Source organism: Pongo pygmaeus, chromosome 2 (assembly GCF_028885625.2).
Source record: "Pongo pygmaeus isolate AG05252 chromosome 2, NHGRI_mPonPyg2-v2.0_pri, whole genome shotgun sequence".
NCBI classification, from domain to species: Eukaryota; Metazoa; Chordata; class Mammalia; order Primates; family Hominidae; genus Pongo; species Pongo pygmaeus.
The window spans coordinates 208,316,077-208,340,029 of record NC_085930.1 but is presented as its reverse complement, the minus strand read 5'-3'; the positions used below and the strand labels follow the sequence as shown (position 1 = coordinate 208,340,029).

At 34.8% G+C, this 23,953-nt stretch overlaps 1 protein-coding gene across 1 annotated transcript in view; it reads right to left on the bottom strand.

The window, feature by feature from the left end:
• Positions 1-10,180, bottom strand: part of LOC129033010 (mucin-4-like) — a 58,339-nt gene extending 48,159 nt beyond the window's left edge. The window contains 1 exon segment of the mRNA XM_054480901.1: positions 10,169-10,180. Within this exon segment, the coding sequence (XP_054336876.1) occupies positions 10,169-10,180 (12 nt within the window).
• Between the last annotated feature and the right edge of the window lie 13,773 nt (positions 10,181-23,953).

Here is a 23,953-nt window from a genome sequence, read left to right as displayed (position 1 = left end):
AATGTTTCGTGATTATCTTTCCCATATCTGGTTGCATGTACTTTAAAGATGCCATATATTTTGATGTAATTATAACTGGTAGCTTTTAAAACTTCATTTTCCAATTAGTAGATTATCTGCATAAATAAAATATCTATTTTTACATAATTTTCATATATAGCAGCTATATCAAAAAAATCTGAATGATTGTAATATTTATCTGGAGACTACTTTTCAGATGTTTTTCATACGTCATCTCGCTTTTGTAAACACTTGCAGTTTGTTTTTACCTCTCCAATTATTTAACATTTTTTACTTTGTTTTCTTATATTTACTTATGTGCATTTTTAAATTAACATGTCAAAATTAAATATATTTACAGTGTGCATTGTGTTTTTTTATATGTATACATGTGAATAATTAAATCAAGCTGGTAACATCTATTACTTGAAACACTTTTCATTTGTTTGTGAACGTTTAAGATATTTGTTGGCATTTTTCAAGAATACAGTACATTATTAACTGTAGTCACCAAGCTCTACAGTAGATCTTCAGAACTATTTATCTTGTTTAACTGAAACTTTGCACCCTTTGAGCAACATCTCCTCATTCCCCTGGACCTTACCACCACAGCTCCTGTCAACCGCCATTCTACTTTCTACTTCTATAAGCGACTATTTTAGAGTCTACCTGTAAGTGAGATCGTGCTGTTTGTCTTTCTGTGGTTGGCTTATTTCACTTAGCATGCCATATTTCATATTTATTCATGTTTTTGCAGATGGCAGGATTTTTCTTTTTTTTTTTTAAGTCTGAATGGTACTACATTCATTTAATTTTTTTCCTTTGATTATACACCCAGAAATAGGATTGCCGAATTATCTTTCTATATTTTAAAAATTTGAGGAACCACTATATTGTTTTCCAAAGTGATGGTTCCAATTTAAATTTCTACCAAGTACATACTAGGATTTCCTTATAGCCACATCTTCACCAGCAGTTATTGTTTACTTTTTTGATAACAGCCATTCTAATAGTCATGAGGTTTGATTTTTAATAGTTCATTGCGGTTTGATTTTGCATTTCCCTTATGATTAATGATGTTGCATATATTTTCACATATCCATTGGCCATTTGAAGTCTTTTCTTAAGAAATGCCTGTTTAGGTCTTTTGCCCCTTTTTAATTGGATTATTATCATTATTTTGCTATTGAATTGAGTTTATTATATATTTTAGATATTGACTCTTTATCAAATGTATGGTTCACAAATACTGTCTCCCATTCTGTAAATTATCTCTTTGTTTATTGTTTCCTTTGCAATGCAAAGCTTCCTAGTTTGATGCCATCTTGTGTTTGGTGTCACTTTTGTTGTTGTGCTTTTTGGGTGATGATAAAAAAATTATTACCCATACCAATGTCAAGAAACTTCTTTCATGGTTCTTTCTAGCAGTTTTATAGCTCAGTCTTATGTATAGGTCTTTAATTCATTTCAAACTGATTTTTGTATATGGCATGTGATAAGGGCCCAATTATATTCTTTTGCATGTGAATACCCAGTTTTCTCCAACACCATGTATAAAATAGATTGTCCTGTTCCCATAATGTTTCCAGCACCTTTGTCAAAATTTAATTTACTGTAAATATGTGAATTTATTTTTGGTATCTCTGTTAGTTTCCCTGCCATTGGTCTATATAACTGTTTTTATGCCAGTATTATGGTGTTTTGATTACTATGGCTTTGCAGTCTATTTTGAAATTGGGTAATGTGATGCCTCTAGCTTTGTTCTTTTGTCAAGATTTCTTCGGCTATTTGGATCTTTTGTTGTTCCAATTAATTTTCGATTTTTTTTCTATTTATGTGAAAAATGTCATTGGTGTTTTGATATAGATTGCATCAAATTTGTATATAAAATTGGGTAGTACAGGCAGTTTAACATTATGTAGCCTTCCAATCCATGAACATGGGCTATACCTTTATCTGTTTGTGTCTTGTTTAATTTCTGTTGTTAATGTTTTGCATGTAAGTTTATTAGAGATATTGGCCTGTAATTTCATTTGCTTGTAGTGTCTTTGTCTGGCTTTGGCATAAGGGTAGTGCTGGCCTCATAAAATGTATTTAGAAGTGTACTCATCTCTTTAATTTGTTCATATTTTCTATTTCTTCATGGTAATCTTGATATGTTGTATGTCTTCAGAAATTTGTTCATTTCTTCTAAATTATTCTATTTGTTGAAATATAATTATTCATAGTGTTCTTTTATAACCTTTTTGTTTCTTTGGTGTCAGCTGTAATATCTCCTCTTTCATTTATGATTTTTGTCTTCTCTTTTTTTCTTAGTTGGTCTACCTAAAGGTTTGTCAATTTTATTTTAAAAAAACTGTTTTGTGGATAATTTCTATTAATTTTTGAGACTCTTCTTAATTTTATTTCTGCTCTGACATTTATAATTCCCTTCCTGCTTCTGAATTTGGTCTCAGTTTGTGATTCTTTTCCTAATTTCTTCTGGTGTAATGTTAGGTTGTTTATTGAAGATCTTTCTTCTTAATGTTTCAGTTTATCACTATAATTTCTTTTACATTTGCTTTTGATTTCTTCTTTAACCTTTTGATAATTCAGGAGTGTTTGTTTAATTTCCACATATTTGTGAATTTTCCACTTTTCCTCCTGTTATTAATTCCTAGTTTTATACCATCATGGTCAGAAAAAAAATACTTGTTATAATTGCAATCTTCTTGAATTTGTTAAGATTTGTTTTGTTGCCTAAGATATCGTCTATCCTAGAGGATGTTCCTTGTGCATTGAGAAAGAAGGCATATTCTAGTATTCTTGGATAAAATGTTTTGTATGTATCTGTTAGGTCCATTTCATCTATAGTATTGTTTATATCCACTGTTCATTATTAATATTCTGTCTGGATTACCTATGTGTTATTGGAAGTTTGGTGCTGAAGTCTCTTTCTATTCTTTCTATTATTGTACTGGTTGTTTCTTCCCTCAGTTCTGTCAATATTTGCATTATACGTTTAAGTGCTCTAACATTGTGTGCACATATACTTAAAATTGTTATATCTTCTTGAGGACTGACTCCTTTATTCTATAATGACCATCTTTGTATCTTCTGATAATTTTGACGTGAAGTGTATTTTGTCTGATATAAATATAGCCACACCTCCTCTCATTTTCATGAAATTTTTTAATCCCTTCACTTTCTGCTTATGTGTGTTCTTGAATCTACAGTGAGTGTCTTATAGGCAGATTATAAATGAATCATTAAAAATCAATTCATTCACTGTATGTCTTTTGGTTGAATGATTTAATCTAATATATTTGAAGAACTGATGAAGCGGTAAGGACTTACTATTGCCATTTTGTTAGTCTCTGATTATTTTGTATTTTCTTTTTTCTTTCTTTCTTTCTTCTCTATTTTTTGATTTGATTAGTTTTTGTAGTGGTAAGATTTGATTTATTTCTCTTTGTCTTTAGTGTACCTACTATAGGTTTTTTGTTGTTGTTGTTACCATGAGGCTTAAAAAAACATATTATAGATATAATACATTATTTTAAGCTGAGCATAAGTTAATTTTGACCATATACAAAAGATTTACATTTTAACTTCTCTCCCAACATTTAATGTTATTGTTATCTCAATATAAATTCTTCTTGTGCATCTATTAAATTATTATAGCTATAGTTATTCTTAGTATTTTCATCTTTTAAGTTCTATGTTAGAGTTAAAAGTGATTTAAGAACTTTTATTATTATTATTATTATTATACTTTAAGTTTTAGGGTACATGTGCACAATGTGCAGGTTAGTTACATATGTATACATGTGCCATGCTGGTGTGCTGCACCCACTAACTCGTCATGTAGCATTAGGTATATCGCCCAATGCTATCCCTCCCCCCTCCACCCACCCCACAACAGTCCCCAGAGTGTGAAGTTCCCCTTCCTGTGTCCATGTGTTCTCATTGTTCAATTCCCACCTATGAGTGAGAATATGCAGTGTTTGGTTTTTTGTTCTAGCGATAGTTTACTGAGAATGATGATTTCCAGTTTCATCCATGTCCCTACAAAGAACATGAACTCATCATTTTTTGTGTCTGCATAGTATTCCATGGTGTATATGTGCCACATTTTCTTAATCCAGTCTGTCATTGTTGGACATTTGGGTTGGTTCCAAGTCTTTGCTATTGTGAATAATGCTGCAATAAACATACGTGTGCATGTGTCTTTATAGCAGCATGATTTATAGTCCTTTGGGTATATACCCAGTAATGGGATGGCTGGGTCAAATGGTATTTCTATTTTGAGATCCCTGAGGAATTGCCACACTGACTTCCACAATGGTTGAACTAGTTTACAGTCCCACCAACAGTGTAGAAGTGTTCCTATTTCTCCACATCCTCTCCAGCACCTGTTGTTTCCTGACTTTTTAATGATTGCCATTCTAACTGGTGTGAGATGGTATCTCATTGTGGTTTTGATTTGTATTTCTCTGATGGCCAGTGATGGTGAACATTTTTTCATGTGTTTTTTGGCTGCATAAATGTCTTCTTTTGAGAAGTGTCTGTTCATGTCCTTTGCCCACTTTTTGATGGGGTTGTTTGTTTTTTTCTTGTAAATTTGTTGGAGTTCATTGTAGATTCTGGATATTAGCCCTTTGTCAGATGAGTAGGTTGTGAAAATTTTCTCCCATTTTGTAGGTTGCCTGTTCACTCTGATGGTAGTTTCTTTTGCTGTGCAGAAGCTGTTTAGTTTAATTAGATCCCATTTGTCAATTTTGGCTTTTGTTGCCATTGCTTTTGGTGTTTTAGACATGAAGTCCTCGCCCATGCCTATGTCCTGAATGGTAATGCCTAGGTTTTCTTCTAGGGTTTTTATGGTTTTAGGTCTAACGTTTAAGTCTTTAATCCATCTTGAATTAATTTTTGTATAAGGTGTAAGGAAGGGATCCAGTTTCAGCTTTCTACATAAGTCTAGCCAGTTTTCCCAGCACCATTTATTAAATAGGGAATCCATTCCCCACTGCTTGTTTTTCTCAGGTTTGTCAAAGATCAGATAGTTGTAGATATGCGGTGTTATTTCTGAGGGCTCTGTTCTGTTCCATTCATCTATATCTCTGTTTTCTTACAAGTACCATGCTGTTTTGGTTACTGTAGCCTTGTAGTATAGTTTGAAGTCAGGTAGTGTGATTCCTCCAGCTTTGTTCTTTTGTCTTAGGATTGACTTGGCGATGCGGGCTCTTATTTGGTCCCATATGAACTTTAAAGTGGTTTTTTCCAATTCTGTGAAGAAAGTCATTGGTAGCTTGATGGGGATGGCATTGAATCTATAAATTACCTTGGGCAGTATGGCCATTTTCACGATATTGATTCTTCCTACCCATGAGCATGGAATGTTCTTCCATTTGTTTGTATCCTCTTTCATTTCCTTGAGCAGTGGTTTGTAGTTCTCCTTGAAGAGGTCCTTCACACCCCCTGCAAGTTGGATTCCTAGGTATTTGATTCTCTTTGAAGCAATTGTGAATGGGAGTTCACTCATGATTTGGCTCTCTGTCTGTTATTGGTGTATAAGAATGCTTGTGATTTTTGCACATTGATTTTGTATCCTGAGACTTTGCTGAAGTTGCTTATCAGCTTAAGGAGATTTTGGGCTGAGACGATGGGGTTTTCTAGATATACAATCATGTCATCTGCAAACAGGGACAATTTGACTTCCTCTTTTCCTAATTGAATGCACTTTATTTCCTTCTCCTGCCTGATTGCACTGGCCAGAACTTCCAACACTATGTTGAATAGGAGTGGTGAGAGAGGGCATCCCTGTCTTGTGCCAGGTTTCAAAGGGAATGCTTCCAGTTTTTGGCCATTCAGTATGATATTGGCTGTGGGTTTGTCATAGATAGCTCTTATTATTTTGAGATACGTCCCATCAATATCTAATTTACTGAGAGTTTTTAGCATGATGTGTTGTTGAATTTTGTCAAAGGCCTTTTCTGCAACTATTGAGATAATCATGTGGTTTTTGTCTTTGGTTCTGTTTATATGCTGGATTACATTTATTGATTTATGTATATTGAACCAGCCTTGCCTCCCAGGGATGAAGCCCACTTGATCATGGTGGATAAGCTTTTTGATGTGCTGCTGGATTCAGTTTGCCTGTATTTTATTGAGGATTTTTGCATCAATGTTCATCAAGGATATTGGCCTAAAATTCTCTTTTTTGGTTGTGTCTCTGCCCAGCTTTGGTATCAGGATGATGCTGGCCTCATAAAATGAGTTAGGGAGGATTCCCTCTTTTTCTATTGATTGGAATAGTTTCAGAAGGAATGGTACCAGTTCCTCTGTGTACCTCTGGTACAATTTGGCTGTGAATCCATCTGGACCTGGACTCTTTGGTTGGTAAGCTATTGATTATTGCCACAATTTCAGCTCCTGTTATTGGTCTATTCAGAGATTCAACTTCTTCCTGGTTTAATCTTGAGAGAGTGTATGTGTCGAGGAATTTATCCATTTTTTCTAGATTTTCTAGTTTATTTGTGTAGAGATGTTTGTAGTATTCTCTGATGGTAGTTTGTATTTCTGTGGGATTGGTGGTGATATCCCCTTTATCATTTTTTATTGCATCTATTTGATTCTTCTCTCTTTTTTTCTTTATTAGTCTTGCTAGCAGTCTATCAATTTTGTTGATCCTTTCAAAAAACCAGCTCCTGGATTCATTAATTTTTTGCAGGGTTTTTGTGTCTCTATTTCCTTCAGTTCTGCTCTGATCTTAGTTATTTCTTGCCTTCTGCTAGCTTTTGAATGTGTCTGCTCTTGCTTTTCTAGTTCTTTTAATTGTGATGTTAGGGTGTCAATTTTGGATCTTTCCTGCTTTCTCTTGTGGGCATTTAGTGCTATAAATTTCCCTCTACACACTGCTTTGAATGTGCCCCAGAGATTCTGGTATGTTGTGTCTTTGTTCTCATTGGTTTCAAAGAACATCTTTATTTCTGCCTTCATTTCGTTATGTACCCAGTAGTCACTCAGGAGCAGGTTGTTCAGTTTCCATGTAGTTGAGTGGTTTTGAGTGAGTTTCTTAATCCTGAGTTCTAGTTTGATTGCACTGTGGTCTGAGAGACAGTTTGTTATAATTTCTGTTCTTTTACATTTGCTGAGGAGAGCTTTACTTCCAACTATGTGGTCAGTTTTGGAATAGGTGCAGTGTGGTGCTGAAAAAAATGTATATTCTGTTGATTTGGGGTGGAGAGTTCTGTAGATGTCTATTAGGTCTGCTTGGCGCAGAGCTGAGTTCAATTCCTGGGTATCCGTGTTAACTTTCTGTCTTGTTGATCTGTCTAATGTTGACAGTGGGGTGTTAAAGTCTCCCATTATTAATGTGTGGGAGTCTAAGTCTCTTTGTAGGTCACTCAGGACTTGCTTTATGAAGCTGGGTGCTCCTGCATTGGGTGCATATATATTTAGGATAGTTAGCTCTTCTTGTTAAATTGATCCCTTTACCATTATGCAATGGCCTTCTTTGTCTCTTTTGATCTTTGTAGGTTTAAAGTATGTTTTATCAGAGACTAGGATTGCAACCCTTGCCTTTTTTTGTTTTCCATTTGCTTGGTAGATCTTCCTCCATATTTTTATTTTGAGCCTATATGTGTCTCTGCACGTGAGATGGGTTTCCTGAATACAGCACACTGATGGGTCTTGACTCTTTATCCAATTTGCCAGTCTGTGTCTTTTAATTGGAGCATTTAGTCCATTTACGTTTAAAGTTAATATTGTTATGTGTGAATTTGATCCTGTCATTATGATGTTAGCTGGTTATTTTGCTCTTTAGTTGATGCAGTTTCTTCCTATTCTCGATGGTCTTTACATTTTGGCATGATTTTGCAGTGGCTGGTACTGATTGTTCCTTTCCATGTTTAGTGCTTCCTTCAAGGGCTCTTGTAGGGCAGATCTGGTGGTGACAAAATCTCTCAGGATTTGCTTGTCTGTAAAGGATTTTATTTCTCCTTCACTTATGAAGCTCAGTTTGGCTGGATATGAAATTCTGGGTTGAAAATTCTTTTCTTTAAGAATGTTGAATATTGGCCCCCACTCTCTTGTGGCTTGTAGAGTTTCTGCCGAGAGATCCGCTGTTATTCTGATGGGCTTCCCTTTGTGGGTAACCCGACCTTTCTCTCTGGCTGCCCTTAACATTTTTTCCTTCATTTCAACTTTGGTGAATCTGACAATTATGTGTCTTGGAGTTGCTCTTCTTGAGGAGTATCTTTGTGGTGTTCTCTGTATTTCCTGAATCTGAATGTTGGCCTGCCTTGCTAGACTGGGGAAGTTCGGATAATATCCTGCAGAGTGTTTTCCAACTTGTTTCCATTCTCCCCGTCACTTTCAGGTACACCAATCAGACGTAGATTTGGTCTTTTCACATAGTCCCATATTTCTTAGAGGTTTTGTTCATTTCTTTTTATTCTTTTTTCTCTAAACTTCCCTTCTCGCTTCGTTTCATTCATTTCATCTTCCATCGCTGATACCCTTTCTTCCAGTTGATTGCGTCAGCTCCTGAGACTTCTGCATTCTTCACGTAGTTCTTGAGCCTTGGCTTTCAGCTCCATCAGCTCCTTTAAGCACTTCTCTCTATTGGTTATTCTAGTTATACCTTCGTCTAAATTTTTTTCAAAGTTTTCAACTTCTTTGCCTTTGGTTTGAATTTCCTCTTGTAGCTCGGAGAAGTTTGATCGTGTGAAGCCTTCTTCTCTCAACTCATTAAAGTCATTCTCTGTCCAGCTTTGTTCTGTTGCTAGTGAGGAACTCCATTCCTTTGGAGGAGGAGAGGCGCTCTGCTTTATAGAGTTTCCAATTTTTCTGCTCTGTTTTTTTCCCCATCTTTGTGGTTTTATCTACTTTTGGTCTTCGATGATGGTGATGTACAGATGGGTTTTTGGTGTGGATGTCCTTTCTGTTTGTTAGTTTTCCTTCTTACAGACAGGACCCTCAGCTGCAGGTCTGTTGGAGTTTGCTAGAGGTCCACTCCAGATCCTGTTTGCCGGGGTATCAGCAGCTGTGTCTGCAGAACAGTGATTTTTCTTGAACTGTGAGTACTTATAGTATTAGAGTATTCTGAGTTTAAATGTATTTTTACCTTTACAGTGAGTTTTATATATTTACGTGTTTTCATGTTAGCAACTAGTATTTTTTCATATCCACTTAAAGAACTTTCTTTAGCATTTCTTTTAAGGCAAATATAGTGGTAGTTAACTCCCACCCTCAGCTTTTGTTTGTTGAGGAAAGTAACTTATTTTCATTTCTGAAGGACATCCTTGCTTGACATTCTGTTCTTGGCAGGCAGTTTTTTTTCCTTCAGCATTTTGAATAGATCATTCCATACTCTCCTAGCCTTCAATGTTTCTGCTGAAAAGTCAGCTAACAGTGTCATAAAGATTCCTTTGTATGTGACGAGTTGTTTTTTCTTGTTGCTTTCAAAAGTATCTCTTTTTCCTTGGCTTTTCAGAATTTTATTATAATATCAGTATATATATGATATTATATATTACATATGATATATATAATATATGATATATATATAATATCAGATTATAATCTCAATAAAATTCTATTTATATTAACTTAGTTAGGGTTATTTTGACTTTCTGGATCTGATATTCATTTTTCTCTCCGGATTTGTGACGTTTCCTGTCATTATTTCTTTAAATAAGCTTCCTGTGATTTTATTTTTCTGATTATTTTTTGACTCTCATAATGCATATGTTTGGTCACTTGATGGTGTCCCATACTTCCTATAGGCCTCCCTCATTTGTTTTTATTTCTTTTTGTTGTTATTTTTGTCCCTCTTACTAGGTAATCTCAAATGATCTGTTTCTCAGCTCACCGATTCTCTCTCTTCTGATTAACTAAACCTGCTGTTGAAGATTTCTATGAAATTTTTCAGTTCAGTCATTGTGCCATTTTGCTCAAATATTTCTGTTTGATTCTTCTTTATGATTTTTTTCTTGTTGAATTTCTAATTTTGTTCACATATTGTTTTCCTGATTTTGTTTAGTGGTCTATTTGTGTTCTCTTATAGCACACTGAGCTTCTTTAAGATGATTATTTTGAATTCATTGATAGAAAGATTATAAATATCCATTTCTTTTCAGTTCAGCTTCTGATTCTTTATTTTATTCCCTTGGCAGTGTTACATTACCTGATTATTCATGGTCCTCATCACCATGCATTGGTGTCTATGCATTTGAAGAATTAGGCACCTATTACAGTCTTTATAGACTGGCTATGGTAGGGAAAGCCCTTCACCAATCAGCTGGTCCAGAGATTCTGGGCAGGTTGTCTAGTGGGATCCTCAGATGGGCCTGCTGCCCAAATCACTGGGCAGGCTTGGTGCCTGGGTGAGAAGGTGGGGTGATTCTGGTGCCTGGGTCCAACGGGCCCAGCATAGATCCTGGGCCCTGGATCCACAGTTATAGGTCTGAAGCTTGGGTCCACCATAGTGATACTGCAGCTAGGATCTTCTCAGGTGGGCGTGGAACCTCAGGTGTCTAGTCTGGCACTCTTAACTACTGAGGTATACCTGTGTATTGGGTCCATGGAGGCAGGCCTGGAGCCTATGTCTATAGGAGCAGCCGGAAGCATGGGTTGATAGGGGCTGGACTGGTATCAGGATGGACCTGGAGTTTGAGGTATGGGGGAAAGTCTAAAGCCAGGGTGTACAGGTAAAGTTCTGGAGTCTGAGTTTAGTAGGGAAAGCCTAGAGTCTGGGGCTGTGGGGACCAACCTGGTGCCAGAATGGGCCTGAATCCTGAGACTGTGAGGCTGACATGAAGGGTGAACTGTGAGGGCTGGCTTCACATTGGGATAGACCTAAAAGCTGGATAATCAGATTCTGTCCTGGAGCCTGAAGCTGTGGGGCTGACCTGATATTGGGGTAGGCCTGGAGGTTCAGTCCATAGATGCCAGAACTTGGGACAGTAGGGGTTGGTCTGCTTGAGTTTCACTGGGGTGGCCTAGTGCTGGGGTTCAAAGCAAAGTTGGGTGCTCACTCAACTCCTCCATGCAAGGAAGGAAGGAGTTCTCAACTGTCTTTCTATTTATTTAAGATATGTGGATTATTAGATTATATATGTTTATCTGATTTTATATATTTTATATATATAATCTATATATAACATATATAATATATATAATCTATATATAATCTATATAATATGTATTTATATAGATTATATATTTTATAGTTTTGCATTTTTCAATGTATTTTATCATCTACATATATTCTATAATACAAGAAATTTTCTAGGTCTCTTAGTCTTACTTATTTTTTTCACAGGAATGTTCACTGTCATTAAAGTCATTTTCCCTTAACTATTCCAGGACAAATATAGTGAAAATTCTCAATCCATTAAAAAAATTAGTGCTGAAAATAAGATGCTATCAGGAAACTGGCTGTTTATGCCTGTTGTGCAATCTACAACTTCTTATCTAGATTCACCTACAACGTTAATATTTTCACTGGAATCTGCATGCAGATGCATAGTAGCAGTTTTTCTATTTTAATATGAAATTTTGGATTAAAGTAATTGTAGTTATTATAGCCTATATTTGGGTATGTTGATATCAAGTTTAAAGATCTAGTCCTTTAAAATAAAGATGTATTAATACAAACATTAGGGAACTTAACCAGAGACACACAGAGAGAATAAAATTTGTCATAGTAAATTTATTAATTAAAATAGAAAATATTAAAAGATATTGTTAAAAAATTATTACCCCAATGAAAGCACCAAGTCCTGAGGACTTACAGTTGAATGCTATCAAAACCTCAAAGAAAAGATTTCCTTGGGGCTGTTGAATCAATCAATGTTATTGATTCAATCAAAAAATGTTCTATTGAATCAATAAAATTATTCACAAATTATTTTAATAAAATCATCATTTTACAAATATTCAAAACTGAAGCAAATTTTATTTTACCTTTATTACCAAATCATCAAATAAATCACTCAAAAGTTATAAAGAGAAAATATGAAGTAGGGAGAACGAATTTTCCTGGGGCTTACAATATTTCTCACAAAAGACTTACTAAAATTTTGTAATTTGAGCCAGAAAGAGTGATCCTGGAATGAGCGCACTTATAGAGCCAAGAAACAAGAGATTCCTGACTTTGATGCCTTTAAAACTTTGATTGAATATGGCACATCAAACTCATTCACAAATATCTAAAATTCAAACACTTTCTCAGTTTTTTGTTAGCCAGAATTACATAATCAAGAGTTAGGATACTGAAAACCTAACAAATTTTATTTTATATTTTTATCACGTTACATTTTTAGTGAGTTATTTATTTTTCAAATAGCTGTTAAACAGCTATTCTTTACTGGGGACTACTCTAAGCTTTGGAAATGGAACAATAGCTGAACCAGGTAAAGTCTTACACTTCGGTAACTTACATTCTAGTAGTGGAAATATATGATAAATGAATGATAAAATAAATATATAGTATGTCAGATAACTTTTAAAAACACTGAAAAGATTTTAAGAAATAGTGCATTGGGGACAGAGTGTGCTGGAGAATTAAGGAAGGCTTTCCTAATACTGGGACAGTTAGCCAGGACGTATGCAATGATCGTTTAATGGAAAAAATTTTCAGACAAAATTATGTTTAAAGATTCTGAGGTAAAACTGTACTTAGCCTAATTGGAGAAGGGCAAAAGGGTTAGGTAATTGAATCAGGTAAAAATGCAAGAATGACAGAAAATGGAGTCCGAAAAGTAACGTAAGAAAAGCAGCTTTTGGCTTTTGAAAGGTATATAAGTCATGGCAGAAATATTCATTTTATTTTATTGAAACAAAAACCCATTAGAAATTTTAGATTAAAGGCATGATCTTCATTACTTCTAAACTATTCACTCTAGTTTTATATTAAGGAAAGATTTCCTGGGACGAAGGCAGTGGTGCTGATAATTGTGGAAATAGGATGTGTTAGTTTGTTTTCACGCTGCTGATAAAGACATACGTGAAAGTGGGAACAAAAAGAGGTTTAATTGGACTTACAGTTCCACATGGCTGGGGAGGCCTCAGAATCATGATGCGAGGCAAAAGGCACTTTTTACATGGCAGCGGCAAGAGAAAAATGAGGAGGAACTAAACGCAGAAACCCCTGATAAACCCATCAGATCTCATGAGGCTTATTCACTATCATGAGAATTGTCCGGGAAAGACTGACCCCCATGATTCAATTACCTCCCACTGCGTCCCTCCCACAACACGTGGGAATTCTGGGAGATACAATTCAAGTTGAGATTTGGGTGGGACACATCCAAACCGTATCATAGGATATCATTTAAAAGACTATTGCAGGTATTCAGTTGAGAGCTAGCATTGATGGATGGTAACAGTGCACATATTGGTTAATAGTTAGATTCTGAATCTATTTATGAGAACGAATCCACAGTACTCGATAATGTATTGTATATGGGGTCTATTGGAAGAGAACAAAGATGACTCTGAGGTTCTGTGTTGCAACTGATGAGTAGAAGAAATATCATTAACTGAGACATGAAAATGTGCAAGAGAAAAACTTTACTTTTTTCTACTACAAACTCATAGATGACTATCAGAAATCTAAATTGAGATGCTGAATGGACAGCTGTATTTATAATTCTGAGATCCATGAAAAATTCTACAAACACACACACACACACATGCACACACACACAAATGCACAGAAAGAGAGAAAAAAATTATCTAATGAGAAGTTTATATTCTGGATAACTTAACTCTAACTTGAGAATTTAAGAAAAACTTTGAGCAACAGAAAGATGAGGTCAAAAAGAAAATGAAATAAAAGTAAAATCAATATATTTGACTATTGGAGAATCATCACATATATTCCACCCTACTTTTGGAGTACGTATGCTTCCTCTAACCCTATTCCAAATGGATATTTATCATTTTTTAAAGAAATTAAGTATCTTTAGCAATGACTGTGCATACTTACAATGTGAGATCTCTCTTAAAAATAGAGCACTTAAAACCAGAACACACTTCAATATTAGCATTTTTTTCTGTTCTCACATGAGAATGATTTTTTTAGACACCAAATTGTTTGTTGGATGCCATTATACATCAAAATTTTGGAAGCCTTGATCCATTCTATTAAAAACTTTAGGCCATTCACCTATTTTGTGTTTGATTGTGACCTTCCTGCTGCCCCTCCATCCTTCGACAGGAACTTTGATGATCAGCTTTTTCTGGTGTTTAAATAGTCCTGAAATTCGTTGGTGACATATTTTAATATGGATCTTTTACATTTATTGTCTTCGGCATGTGGTTAAGATTGTTTCTTCATTGCTGTCTTTGTTTGTGTTGCTATAGCACAATACCACAGTCTGGGTAATTCATAAAGAAAAGAAATTTATTTCTCACCATTTTAGAGGCTGGGAAGTTCAGGATCAACTTGCCAGCAGGTTTGTTTTCTAATGAGGATCCGGTCTCTACTTCCAAGATGGCACCTTCATCCAGAATGAAGGTGGAGGAACACTGTTCTCACTGGCAGAAGGTAAAATGGCAAAAAGGGACAATCTCCCTCTGTCAAGTCCTTTGATTAGGTGACCTAATCCCATTCATGATGGAGGTCCCCTCGTGGTTCAATCACTTCAAAATGCCACATCTCTCAATGCTGTTGCATTGGCGATTAAGTGTCAACATGAATTTTGCAGGGGACAAAAACATTCAAACCATAGAAATTGCTTGGAAATTATATGTTTATATATAACCAATAAATAGAAAAATGTAGAGTCAAGGAGTTTAACACAGGGTAGTCGTAGCAATATACAGTTAATTGCTCTTTCTGAATAGGGTCATTAGAGTATATTCATTCTCACATGTTGTGCTTGTAATGTGATGTTGATACTCTTACTGTTGACTGGAAGAGTCCATTCCTCTTGAACTTCACTAAATTATTGTGTCTGCTTCTCTCGGTAGCACATGCCAAGAGTAAAACTATTTGTCTTCTAAATCCAAGTATAAAAACGTTATGAACTTCTCCTTTGTTATTTTTGGGATGCTTTCTCTGGAATGCAGCCATCATGCTGTGAGGGAGACATGTACCTACATGAAGAGGTCCTATGTGGCCGTTCCAACTAGCAGACCTAGCTGAGGTCTCAGCCTACAGCCTGTATCCACCAACGGGTACATGAGAGAGCAAGCCTTCATGTTATAACAGCCTCCGCCTGTTTAGTTTTATAAAAGAAATCATAATAATCATATATTTTGACTCATCGCTGAATATTATCATAATGAGAATAACTACTGACTGCTAATTTAATGTTAAAAATCCATACATTTATTGGATTGGTAGCAGAGAGGAACCAGTGAAGATTTTAAACCTTTTCCTAGCAAAAAAAAATGAATTATTTAATAATATTTAAAATTGGTTATTCCAAAAATATATATATAACCATTTTTATTTAGAATGACACATTTATACCAAAGGAATTCTCCATTTTTTCAACCTTCAGCACTACTGCTTTTTAAAATATACACCTCTGTTACTCAATATAAATTAAAATAATATTTTAAAAATTATGAACTGTGTTCTTTAATTTGTACAGTTTATTTATTATGGAAAGTATAATTTGCAATAAGTCAAAGAAGATTTGGGGTCCTCAAAGTCCTATTTTTTTTAGATAAATACAAATTTCCCAGCTATCAGTTGTGATCTCCAATTACAGTCATCAAATAATACTTTAAATACCCATATTCTAGCACTAAATTGTTTCCAGTTTTGTTCATAAAACTGGTGCCTTCTTACATGAAACCATTATACCCCTTTTTTTAGGCAAAAGATGCTATAATATGATTTACATAAGGTCAGAGCCATCTTTACTGGTCTTTTCTAAGTTCTTTTTCATATGTTATCTTGCTATGCTGGAAAAAATTTCAATTTTCTAAAAGTTCTTATAAAACCATAAATTATACAAGAGTGAAATGCTTGTGACAAAACATAGAGAAAATAAAACTAGGTTTATTTTATTACCTCCATTGAAAATAACATATCCTTGGTACATAAAGGTGTGGGAGAAGACCAAGATTATTTTCAGAGACGGTAGAATGAGGTAGAAAGAGAACACTGTATGTTCCGAAAGAGTGCAATATCTGCCTTTGTAGAATATTGAATTTCCATCAACTCATTCCATAATTGGCTACAAATTTTATGCAGTTTAGTTAATTAAAAACACTGATAAAACACTACCAAGAATTTCCATATAAGACTTTATTAAAGGAAAACAATATGTTACTGCAGGAGAAAGAAAACACAAGCAAGTATTAGGGCTTTGAGAGACTTACAGAAACGGCATCCTAAAGTGTATGCTTTGTCTGGCGTAGGATAATATAATACATATGAGAAATCTTGTTTGTAGAACTCCCACAAAAGTTTTCAATGGGGTCTTTTATGTCTCTCAAGTCAGGGAGTCAGGCCTGTCTAACAGATTACAGAGGTAAAAGTCAGCAACGAACAAGGTCATCAGAGAAGGCTAAAACTTTAAACAACACAGTATAAGTTATTAGTTAGCTGACTCATCCTTATTTTGTCAAGAATCAGTATTAGATCCAGTCAGCACTATAGGTAAGCATATAGCTTTTCAAGGTCTGCTATCAAATAACTTGATTTTATACACTATCACATAGTAGGCACTCAATAAATATTTGTTAAATGCCTGAAATAGTGTAGAGCCTCACCAAGCAGAAACCATAGCCCCAATAGGTAAAATACATGCTTTGAGGCAAGTTATATCAGATTATTAAAAATATGAATTAAAACTGGATGAAGCAAGTTCAATTCAAACTTGGATATCAGCAGTAATAATTACCATTAAAATAAGAGACGTCAATTTATTCATTAGTTCATGCAATCAATCAAGAAATATTTGTTGATAGTCAACTATATACCACACATAGCACTCCCTATTACTATTATTTATTTATTTATTTATTTTTGAGACAGAGTCTTGCTCTGTCGCCAGGCTAGAGTGCCATGGCATGATCTTGGCTCAGTGCAACTTCCGCCTCCCGGGTTCAAGTGATTCTTCTGCCTCAGCCTCCCGAGAAGCTGGGACTACAGGTGTGCGCCACCATGCCCAGTTAATTTTTTTTAATTTTTAGTAGAGACAAGGTTTCACCATGTTGGCCAGGATGGTCTCAATCTCTTCACCTTGTGATCTGCCTGCCTCAGCCTCCCAAAATGCTGGGATTACAGGCGTAAGCCACCATGCCCGGCCAGGACTCCTTATTTTTAAAATATATTTAGCCTCGTCTTTATTATTTGTAAAACATATTTAGGTAGGATGTTTAGTAGAATCCAAAACCCTTATATATATATATCAAGAATCAGCCTGTAACTCAGGTTTCTTGAAACAACTCTGCATTAATCTACAAAAACCAATCCATTGTTTCAAGAGTATTTTACTTGGATGTCAATAAGAAACAACCCAAGAGAAGAATATCGGTCACTGGGAAGCAAACTGCGAAGAATTAAAATGGCCATACAAATATAGCCAAAGGCGATGGTGAAAGTGTTATCCTACTGCTGTAATAACCATTTGGGTGGCTCAGTACAAATTAGGGCAGCCAAGGTTTTCTGGGTCCACAAATGATCTCTAGCTGCATCTTAGAAAATGCAGAAGGTAGCCAAATGATAAATTAACTGAACTAATAAACATTTTCTGTAGCGGGGCTTACAGATAAATCAGCATAGGCCATTGCACACACTGTTACTAAGGTACTTAGTAGAGAATGGACTAGAAAAGAAGACTTCTACAAAGTTTTACTTTACTTTGTATCCATGGATTGCATTTATTATGAAAAAATAGCAAATATGTTAAAATGGTTTAGATCCAAATTTCAAATATATCTAAAATTTAACATCTATTACGCATGCAAAATGTTTTGTGAACACAATATTTTAGAAATATTGGTATTTCAACTGTGGCACTCTGATAGTTGCAATTTGTCTTATTAAGATGTTCTAATTATGGAAATTTGAAGAATTGAGTATGATTTTGTGATGTTTTAGTTTGCTTTTTTTATATGTAATATCATAATATTCAGTCAAAACACCATAAATGAGCTCAAAATTATTAACAAGTAAGACATGTAGTCAGGTTATAGCAAGAATAACAAAAAGCAAATTTTTTAGCCTGCCTGTCTCTGCTATCAGAAAAAACACAAAATCAAAGTTGATAAAATTTATTATGTGCACAACTGACCATATACCGGATTGAGGACACAATAGTACCCTTTAATAATTTCCTTCCATTTCTCCCACCCCACATGCAAGAGGAAAAAAATCACTTTATTAGCTTATTTATAAAAATGGGATCCAATTAAAAATACACATTATATCTAAATGTCTGTTATTATGGGTGGTTTTATCATGGGGTTAGCTATGTTTATAAATTGTCCCTATAAATCATAAATAATGAAAAGTCTAATTTAATATCACAACAGAAAAGTGTTTTGTTTTATTAATTAGTATTTTTTGTTTATGTCTTTACCATCAAATGCATGTGTTCTCAAGCATTTGGTGAAAATGTATTTAATATAATAATATGACTTTTGATTTTTGATAATGGATTTGTGCATTGTCTATTTTACTTTAATTAAAGATAGAAAATTGTATTAGAATCATGGGCCCTGTATTGACTTAATATCTTTACTCTCTAGTTCATCTTGACAATTCATTTGTTACTGTAACTCATAGAAAATAGAAAACGATATGCATCATTCTTTTCCCAGCTTTTGTTTTCTGAAGGGAAAAATTATATAAACCTTAGAAAGTTTCTGAACAATACAATTCTACAAGCTTTGTAACAATGTCAATCATGGAACCTGAAATGTATTTTGCAAAATATTGCTGATGTACATTAAATATTATCAGTAATCTACTCCATATAGCAAAATACTCCCTTGTATTTCTACCCTCCACAACATGCTTATTTCTTTTTAGAATGACTATTTTGTTTCTTATTTATGACTATCCTCCTAAACATGCATTACTTTATAGGGGAAGATAATAAAAATAAGAATTTAAGCTGTCCTGTGTTTTTCAGAAGACTATATTTTTATGGCCTTTTAGAGCTCTTTAACTACTTGTTTTTTGCTCTCCTTGCCAATTTTTTTCCCAAGCCACAGATGTCAATTCCTACTCATCTGCTGCTCTGTTTCTTACTGACACCCTGTAGATCGCATGAGTTGTATTCCAGCTCGAATTCGAGCATTTGAGTAAGATAGGAATTTTAAAATCTGTTGTCTTTCCTTTAACTTCTCTTTACCTCCTTCCCACACAGTTGTATACTTTTGTAAACAAAAGTATTTTGTAATTTTTTATTTTAATATTTTAATGTTAGGCACTTGACATATGCATAGGTCTTGGTTTTGCTTTTGAAAATTCTCAAAATACAAAGCAATTCTCTTTTCAAAAATAATTTATAACAGGAAATTGTATATTTCAAAGACCTTAAAATGGTAGTCATTTATGTAGATATTTAAAGCAACAGATACCATAATTCTGAAAAAGCAACAAAAATGTCATATTACAATATGTTTTAGTGACATTTGGTTTGTCACAGTCAATTAATATTAATTTCCAAATATTTTAATACAGTTTATTTTTTTGTAAAGGATAATCTAAAAACAAATAGTCAACGTTTTTCAATACGTTAAATAGTCGGTAATCTTTTGTGATATTTTATAAACATTTGCTTCTGACAAAAAAATAATGATTTGAAATCATCCTCAGTCAGTGGCCTCTCTCGGTAGCATTTTAATGTTTACAAGAATCTATGACTGTTTCTTTGTCTTTTCAGTCTTCCATCTTTAGTGGTATTACAGCTCAACAGTTTAAGCTATCCAATATATTCAAGCTCACTCACATCTTACTTTTAGGAATATACAATTAATTGTTATGAGAGTCAAAGTTTAACACTTTACTGTACACATAAATTACCTGAAAACTTCTTTAGTACCCAGTTTTGATCTCCACTAGAAGAAATGGGATATGTCTAGAAATGTTTAAATAATTTGTACATTTGGTAATTTTTATACCAGGGCTCTTTTTTGCCCACATTTTAGAAACTCTATACAAGAGAACAGGTGATTAATTACAACATGAAATATTTTCCTATCCATAAGCGTTTTTATTTTACTGTATTATTTTAAGCAAAGGGATTTAGTCATTTATTAATGGATTGAGAACAAACACAATGAGAAGAATGAAAGAGATTATGTTTTCCTGGAAAATCCTTAAATTGTATCATATTAATACTTTTAAAACATTTCAATACACTATGACAGCATTATCTGCAAAATTATTTTAGATAAAAATATTAACAACTTGCTGTTCTGTGACTGAAAAAAATTTACAAGCAGATTTTGAAGTCAGACTACTTAGTGTCAAGCTCCAGCTCCTTAATCTACTCAGTGATATAAACTGTGTTCTAGTTAACAGATTTACAAAATTCCTTGAAAACATTGTCAGCACTTCATAAAGTTATCATGAAGATAAAATCGGTGATAACATCTAAAACATTTAGAAGAGTGTGTCTCATTTATCACGTGTGCTTGTTAAATGTTAATTCTGATTACCTGTTATTTTGGTGATTAAGTCAATTATTACTTAATATTATTTTTATTTTAACTATAAATAACATACAATAAAATATGTTTATATATTTGGGCTAGTCAACTCTTCTAATAAAGATTTACAGAAAAGTTTCCTCCTTTTAATTAATGAAGATGCTCTTTGATTTTTGTAAGAAAATTTACCTTTGTTATTTTTGCAAATCCCAAGGAATATATAGAAATAGAACAATAACATATTATTGGGAGATAAACAGTCTGAAAGTTCCCTGCCCACATTTTGACTCACAAGAACTTTTAAGAAATGAATCATGCAATAGATGTACACAAAATTAGATATCTCATTAAATTCCTGCTATGCTTTAATGGCTTCAAAAGTTTAAAGATGTTGTATATAATTAGGAAATTATAATGTATTGTGACTTAATTCCATGCAATTATTTTACCTCAAAGTTTTGTCAAATCATATTATTTCTATTGCATATTTACCTCAAATGATGACTTCTTAATTCATACAAAGTTTCAATATGTATAATTTAAAATCATTTGAGCATGTGTCTTTAGAAATATCATTGAAATCTTGATATTCTACAGTCTTTGGTACAGATGACTGAGAAAATGAATAGTCCATGTGGACCATTTCAGTTTTCTGGTCACTGCTCTATCATGTAGAGTCCCCAGGGCTTCCGTGCCTCCTTTATTTTGTTTCTGGCAGCCTTGTGTAAATTGCAATGTTCCTATTCTCATCTGCTCATTCCTTTACTCTCTTAACAATCCCATTTCATATTGGAATTGGCCTTCTCTGAGGCTTAAATATTGTTTTATGTTCTTTATGGTTTCTATATTCTAAATGAAAACTAAGATTTATGATGCCCTGGAGAGACCACTTGGTTTCAGTCCTTCAAAGAAAAATGCTGCATTAAAGACAGTGTTAGTAACCCTGCAGTGTATCAGAGCATTTTAGGATGCATTAGATATCCTAGAAAGAGAGATAACAGCATGCCTGGTTATGGAGCTGACAATTATTGTATGTGCTAATGTGATATTACGAATGTTTACAACATTTCTTAAATTACTCTTTTTCTAATACAGTGATCAACACTAGACCTTTCCTAGAAATAACTCCTACCCAGTCATCAGCTCTTCACCTATTCTCTGTATATCACCACGCAGAAAGTGAGGAATAACCTCAAGGGAATTCATCTGTTGTCTTGTAAAAGAAGAATCTGTCTTTTAGGATAAATGAGAGGCATCAATAAATTCCACAGGATGCCATATAAGTTGCATTCCCATCCAAAGCAGAAATGACAACTATTTCTAAGGTTTACCTTCAAAGGATTAATTTTATATTATTTTCCTGAACTCCAACTAGAATAGTGAATGAAACAGCCCACCTTTAATCTACCTATCATTTTAATCACTGTCATTTTAACTCCTTGTACATCCCAATTTCCATTTTCTATTTATTTTCCTTCTTCTAAGACTTAAAGCAGAGGATCTTAGAGTTAAGGAGGGTCAACCTTAGGAAATACCATTGACAAGATGGGTCGTTTTTGAGATATTGTAAGTATTTCCTTCCAAGTCTGTGTACTCCTGTCACTCGACAAAAATTATTTGGCAAGAGTTAGAAATGACCTTCAAATTACTAGTGTGTTTTTTATTTCTATATCTCACTGAATCAGAATCACTGTATTTAATTAATTAAGTTCTCTCTCTTCAAACTGTTGCTTCCTTGACTTCTGTGACACTACTTTCCTGCTGTTGGTTGACTATCAAAAGCCATGTCTTTTCATTTGTTGCTAACAAAGATTTAATTTTGTGGAGATATTCACCACTATATTTATTTACAGAAAGGTTTTAACCACTTTATGCCAGAATAAATAATCTTGTATCTAACACAGAGGTCCTCAACTCCCGGGTCACAGGCTAGTACCAGTCTGTGGCGTGTGAGGAACCCGGCCACACAGCAAGAGGTGAGCGATGGGCAAGCATTACTGCCTGTGCGTGGCCTCCCGTCAGATCATAAGCAGCAGCAGATTCTCACAGGAGCACAAACCCTATCGTGAACTGCCCATTCAGGGGCTCTAGGCTGCACGTTCCTTATGAGAATCTAATGCCTGAACAGTTTCAACCCCAAATCATCCCGCCACCCACCATCCCTGGAAAAATTGTCTTCCACAAAATTGGTACCTGGTGCCAAAAATGTTGGGGAGTGCTGATGTGACAGACTCCTTTGGTCGCAATCTCCTGGCTAGTGATTAGTAAGAGGATGCACATGGTGCCTAATTATGCCCTCTGGAACGCGAGAGAGAGCCTCTTGGTCAGCTTCTGGGAAAGGTTTTCTTTGATAATGCAGACAGTTGCTGGAGGAAAACACCTCTCTTCTCTGGATATCGTCCTGTGTTCACACAGCGTTAGTACTGCTATGGCCATCTCATGACCATGAGAGAAGCTAATACCAAGAGGTGGGGATGCCAGCATAGAAAGGGCCCAGTTCCTTGAAGATGTTGCTGAGCAACTAAACTAACCAAGCTTGAATTGTTCCTATTTCCTACTTGCTTATTATCTCTAACTCACATATAATTCTAGAATTTCAGTGGAAAACATTCTAAATCATTTACCTGAATTTGGGGTGAATCTTTAGTAGGCAGAGAATCAAAAAATAATTTCCTTAGGAATGGGCAATGTCTGGGCAATGTCAAGGCCCCGTGTGAGGAGTGGTGTCCCCATTTCCAATCAGACGCCTGGCAGCACTCACAGAGGGCACAGGCAGTTAGATTAATTTTTTCCTGAGATACATTCTGAAGTATTTTAGAAATAATCTTTAGTGTAATGTTGGAGAGTCAAAACATAGTCATCAGATTGTAGTACCATTGATGTCAAGTACAGGGCAGTAGAAATAATTGAAGAAGAAATATAAGCAGATTTTTTTTTTGATGGAGTCTTGCTCTGTCGCCCAGGCTGGAGTGCAGTGGCATGTTCTTGGCTCACTGCAACCTCCGCCTCCCAGGTTCAAGTGATTCTCCTGCCTCAGCCTCCCAAGTAGCTGGGATTACATGTGCGCACCACCATGCCCAGCTAATTTTTTGTATTTTAGTAGAGATGGTGTTTCACCATGTTGGCCAGGATGGTCTCGATCTCCTGACCTCGTGATTTGCCCACCTCAGCCTCCCAAAATGCTGGAATTCCAGGCATGAGCCACCGGGCCCAGCCAGAAGGTTATGTTTAAAGAGTGTTTAGTGGCTGACATTTTGGTGGTATCAATGTCCATGATATAAAGATGTTATTATATGACTGAAGTAGAATGGGAAAAAATTTTGGATAATAATTTGAGGAG